The 6,087-nt window shown below is 38.4% G+C and overlaps 1 protein-coding gene across 1 annotated transcript; it reads left to right on the top strand.

Moving 5' to 3' along the window:
• The first annotated feature begins 644 nt into the window (after positions 1-644).
• Positions 645-3,788, top strand: IL17A (interleukin 17A). Its single transcript, XM_039217463.1, has 3 exons — positions 645-671; positions 2,058-2,260; positions 3,551-3,788. Exons 1-3 carry the CDS (start codon positions 645-647, stop codon positions 3,786-3,788), a joined length of 468 nt encoding a protein of 155 aa, XP_039073394.1.
• The last annotated feature ends 2,299 nt before the right edge of the window (positions 3,789-6,087 follow it).

Here is a 6,087-nt window from a genome sequence, read left to right as displayed (position 1 = left end):
TCTCCTGAGCAGAGTAAACATTCAACAAAGCAGGTGTTAATGCAATGAAATAATATATCCTCCCATCATCAAATTATTTATTCATTTTTCAATTGTTTGTTTATATGGTGAAGCCTTGAGTAGTTTCTACAATGGCCTCCACAGTATCTGGCTAGGGAATCTGGTGAGGAAAGGAATGATCAAACGGGAAAGCAAGGTACATGATGCCAGAAGTCTTGAACACTGTGTCAAACATTTATTTTCCCATGAGCCATTAAAATAAAGCACTGCTCTTATGGCAGCTTCATATATGCCCATAATTAAATGATATCAGATCATAAGTAAAGCATCTTTGTTCAGCTTCTGACAAGTAACAGTTCCTTGAAAAATGAAGAGAAAACATAGTCATTCGAAACATGAATGTTTGCCCTTCCGTTTTCCTTCAGAGGTAGATATTACCCATCACGAAGAGAAGGTTCTTCTTTGACCTCATTTGAGGATGGAACTTTTAACTAAAATAGCGTCACCGTTGAGCCATTTCACAACGCCAACGTAAGTGACCACAGAGGAGCAAAGTCCTATAAAAAGGAGAAGATAGTGCTACACTTTGTCCATCTTGCAGCAGGAACAATTTCTTCTTCTCCAGCTAGTTGGAAGAAACTACAATGTCTCCTGGGACAACTTCATCCTTGGTGAGTCCTGCACTGACATATAATGATTTTGCTTTTTCAGACGAGATAATATTCTGGAATGCGGGCATGATATTCTGGATTCTAACCATGGAGATATACTGCATATATGGGATAGGAAATGAAAGCTTTGGTAGATACTCATCATTTAATAGCATTTTCAAGAACTGATACACATCAGTTTGAAAGATGAGATTAAAACTGAAAGATAGCTAGATTGGGGCTAAACCACATGAGAAATATCACATGATGCTGTGTGGTGAGAAGGAATGTTTATTGTAAATCTGCTTTTCTGAGTACAAGGGATTTGATAGAATTCTGCCACAGCATTTTTCTTATTCCAAAATAAAATGGAATGCTATCCTTGAGGATTTAATTAGTTGCAGCACTGAGTTTCCTTCCCATTATCCTATTATTACACCATAGTCTTACATACCACCAAACCTATTATTCTAATAGATACCCATGTTACTATGGTTTAGAGCAAATTGTCTTTATATTTTTGAAATATTTAACTTAAAGCATTTTTTTGAAACCCAACTTGATTACAGAATAAATATATGTACACTTAGAAAAACTGGAAAATATACATAAGAAAATGTAAGGGGGAGAGGGGGTCAGTTTGGGGTTGAATGTCTCTGCTCAGCTCACATGAATACCTATACCACATGCATTATTTTTTTTACAGCCCTTTCTTCTAAAGGGAATTTTTTTTTTTGTAAATTTATTAGTCCTTGTTTCTTTGTGTGGTTTTTTTTTTTAATGTTTTATTTATTTCGGAGGGAGAGACAGAGAGAGGCAGTGTGAGCAGGGGAGGGTCAGAGAGAGAAGGAGACACAGAATCTGAAATAGGCTCCAGACTCTGAGCTAGCTGTCAGAACAAGTCTGACATAGGGCTCGAACCCACAAACCGTGACATCATGACCTGAGCTGAAGTCAGATGCTTAACTCACTGAGCCACCCAGGCGCCCCCTAAGGGGAATATTTGACTTCACATAGAATTTCACAGTACACTAGGACAGAGAACAATCTTTCAAGAGACATTTCCTCCCAGAAAATCAAGGCCATTATTATCCCAATGACCTGACAGAGATGCATGTACTGACAGGATTATGACTTACCTCTTTTTAATTAAAATTACTGCCAATCAGTAAAAAATGTGTCTTTCCTAAGTCAAAAGAAGAATGTCCAAGACTGGTAAACACTCCATGGTCTTAAGATTATTTTGGTCATAATACCAGTTTTTCATCTAACTGATCTGAAAATGTATTATAGATTGTCCTGGAACATAGTATGCTCTTTATGACTAGCAATACAATAATCATCACAATTTGTTAACAAAAACCACATGCTAATCCAATTTCCCACTTCTCTTCTTTCCCATTTAAGTTCCTATCACTGCAGCTGCTGCTGAGTCTGATGGGTATCATGAGGACAGGAATAGCATTCCCACAAAAGCCAGGATGCCCAACTACTGAGGACAAGAATTTCCCTCAGCATGTGAAGGTCAACCTGAATATTCTTAACGGGAATAAAAATTCCAGAAGACCCTTGGATTACTACCGCCGATCCACTTCACCATGGAGCCTGCAGTACGTAATAGCCTCAGATAAAAATTTCTGTGTTGTTCTATCTTTTATGCCAGTTAGATCTTTTATCAGACTGCCAGTTAAATCACCTTGAGGATGATTTTGCTTAGAATCATGAGTCAGATTTAGAAGGGCCATTGGGCAAAGCAATGATTCTCAAATGACATTCTATAGACTTTAGCAGAGTACAGGACCACCTCTCCCTCATAACACCTATCCATTAGATTTCATTGTCACTGACACCAAAATCCCACCCAAATTAATGGTGGTTCTTACTCTAATATTTAGGATACCCCAAGTCTATTTACTTATTTTAAAAAATAGAAATTTATCATAGAAGATTAATGCTTAAATTCTCCTTACCAGAACTACCATTGAAATGATTTGTTGAAAATAACTATTAATTAACTGGGATTTTTGTGCCTTTTTTCTCATCGTTTTGGGGGGGGGGCATATTAGCAGTGGGTAATATAGTTTGAATCCCAATGGAGGAAATAACATGGTACATGGTGGATATTTCCACCCCTTTTTGAGTTAGATAGTTTTGATCTATATCATCAACAGACCTATATTTGCTGTATCTTTAGTATATCTAATATTAGATGTACTATTTTAATATTGTACATCTAATATAGTACATCTTTAAACAAAGATTTTTAGTGATTCGATTTTATGCAAATAAGCCTCAGTTATGTGGTGCCAATAGATTCACCTGACTATGGGGTTTCTTCTCCTCCCATTACTAAGAACACTTCAAATAAATCAATTCAAGAGTCAAAGCAAGTCATTCCCTCAGCTGGAGAAGAGGGGGAAGAGAAGGTTATAGAGGGGCTTCAGCTTTTGTTTCCAGCCCTTCAAGCCAGCTCTGGGTTCTGTTCCATGAATGTGCAAAATTTTGATGTGTTCCCTGTTTCAAAGATAGACTTCATGAAGTGAGATTAATGGCCATCTTATTCCTAGATGATTCTGTTGGCCTTTGTCTATCAAATATACCTTAAGAAATTATCCTTTGTATCAAACTTAAATCCTTTCTGCAGTCTCAGCCTATCTTATCTGGGTTCATTCTTCAAAGAAATTGGGAAATACTGATCATGATATTCTATAACATTTAATGTGCTTAAAAATCCAAGTTTTTCCCAAACTATTTTTTCAGACTGGCAGCACTTAGGGAATTTGCAGTGCCTATAATTTGTCACTCTGTGAATTTGCCTCCCTTCGTCTATTCCTGTTTGATTTCCTTCCTGATGCTTTTCCGGGTATTCACTTTCTTCCTTGCTTTTGTCTCCCCTGCAGCCGGAATGAGGACCCCGAAAGATACCCCTCTGTGATCTGGGAGGCCAAGTGCCTCCACTGGGGCTGTGTCAATGCTGAAGGGAAGGAAGAGCACCACATGAACTCTGTCCCCATCCAGCAGGAGATCCTGGTTCTGCGAAGGGAGTCTCGGCACTGCCCCCACTCCTTCCGGCTGGAGAAGATGCTGGTGACCGTGGGCTGCACCTGTGTCACCCCCATTGTTCGCCATGTGGGATAAGAGCTTCCTGTGTAACCCCAGCTGCCCAGACAAGTTAGGCTTTCTGGGGAGTAGACACAGCCCCATTTCTGACCAAAGTCACAAGGGTTCTTAAATTAGTTCATCCAATTGAAGTTTCAGAGGTAACACTTTTATTCAGAGATAGAATCTGAACAATTCCCTCTCCCTAAAGTTGGAAGTTCTGATTGAGTACCAATTTGATTTTTGTTTGTTTTTCTAAGAGCTTTAAGTTATTTGTTTATTTAATAGACCCTGCCTTTGGGGCAGAAGATTCCATCTTAATGAATTACATGCTTTATTTTGTACTTTTTTAAGACAAGATTTCAGACTTGGGTTTTATTATTTAAAAGGCAAAACTTTTATTTATATGAACTATTTATGGATCTATTTATGTTTCTTAAATCTTGAGAAAGGTGAAATAGTGTGATTACCTGTTCTGTCTAGGGAAATCCTAAAGAGAATTAAATGGCATTTGAAAAATTTCTGAGTTTTTACTAGAGGACTTTTCCTCTTGTGTCTTAGGAATCCATGAGATGGCTGGGGAAAAAAAAAAAAGACTAAACCTAGTTCCATATTTATTAACTTAATTTTGTAAATTATTGAGGTTTCACAAGGGAGATGGCAAGTCTGACTCTGCTCTGTTGAACCCTTGTAATAAAAAATTATTGTAATAAAGTCTGGGAAGAAAATTTGTTTCCTTATTATTTCACATCAAAGGTACTTCAGAGAGCTCAGCGTTTCCCCATTTGTAAAAGTATGCAAATTTTCTGAAAGAGCATAACAAAGCATGTCTTTGAATAATAGCACCCCATCCACCCCAAGTACAACTATTCAATTTTATAAGCCTTCCAGACAATAGAGGACTGAGACTCTCATACTATTAGCCCATGCTGTACACACAAACATTCCAAAATGAATTAAGCAAATAAAAAGAATGGCCCTGGGAAAATGGCCCATCAATATTAAAGATCATACAGAGAAAAGACAAGACCCTCCCCAAAATATGACCTGAGATTTTAGAATAGGAAAAGATAGGATAAAATAGGCAGACAGGGAAAGGTTATGACCTGAGGTCCCCAAGTGGGGAAAAATACATATTTTAAAACCATGTTGGGAGCTTCTGCGCAGGAAGCAAAAGACCTAACTAAAAATAAGTGTAGACCATAAAAGTATGACCCACAAGGAAGGATACGGCCATAGACTACCCCTCATATAACGGAAACGAGCCAATCAAAAAGGAACGACTAGGCATTTAGAGTAGAACTTGAGAAGGAACAAGGAGAAGGGAAGGGGGGTTAGCTGGAACCTTATAACATTGAGATGTCTTTGGTGGAAACTCCTTTGCCTACAGTTCACAGGCATTCACTTTCAAATGTCCTTTCTTTGCAAAGAGGGCTTTCATACTATTCTTACTTTCTAATCTTATACTCTAATAAACTTTTGCCTGCTGCTCATTTTATTGTGTGTCTACCTCTCCATTCTTGGAAACAGTGAGACCAGTCACCTGGATATTGAGGTCAGGAATTCTGCAAAAGTTTGACAGGAAGAAGAGAGTGCTGGGAGAAGACATGTTTCCAGACTAGAATGTCCAGTCTCTCCCCAAACTCAGGCTTCTTTTCAAAATTAATGCCAACTAGAGATCTAGACAGGAATATTTCTCTCTTCCTCAGGCTGCACCCCAGGACTACTCACACAGAAAAAAGCCACTGGAGGCAAAACAAACTTCAAGTATGAGAAATGTTCAGCCCAAGTAAAATAAAAACTGAATCATATTCAATTCCAGAGTAGTTTCAGGTTTCATCACCCTGTCCCCACACCATGGGGCAACACTGTGTTGCCCTACTTCTGGAAGCCCCTGCAAATTCTCAGGCTAGTCCAACTGATGGGGCTTTGGAGTGTAGTGAGGGTCCAGAGCTGACAGCCAAGAAAGAATTCCTGAGATGTGTTTGGTGTAAAAAAGGTGATTTTATTAAAGCATGGGCACAAGACCTGTAGGCAGAAGCTGCACTGAGTTATGAAGAGCAACTGGTTATATACTAGGGAGTTGGGGGAGATAAAGTCAAGAGGGAGTTTCTTAAAGGGATTTTCATATGCTAAAGAAAATTCACATACCTGAGGCCTAGCTATTGTCAAGCTAAGGTGGTTTTTCCCTCTAGCAAAGCATTAACATTAAGACAGTAGGGAGTTCCTGGAGATTAAGCTATAGATAAGATTGCCCCCAGACTCTGTTTTGTTTAGTAAGCAATTAGGTAATTAGTAAGAGGTACTTTTATAGAAACAAGAAAAATATAGGTTGATG

This window comes from Hyaena hyaena, unplaced genomic scaffold (genome assembly GCF_003009895.1).
Source record: "Hyaena hyaena isolate Hyena2069 unplaced genomic scaffold, ASM300989v1 scaffold_694, whole genome shotgun sequence".
NCBI classification, from domain to species: Eukaryota; Metazoa; Chordata; class Mammalia; order Carnivora; family Hyaenidae; genus Hyaena; species Hyaena hyaena.
The sequence above is the reverse complement of the archived record's forward strand: the minus strand, read 5'-3'. Positions and strand labels throughout refer to the sequence as shown.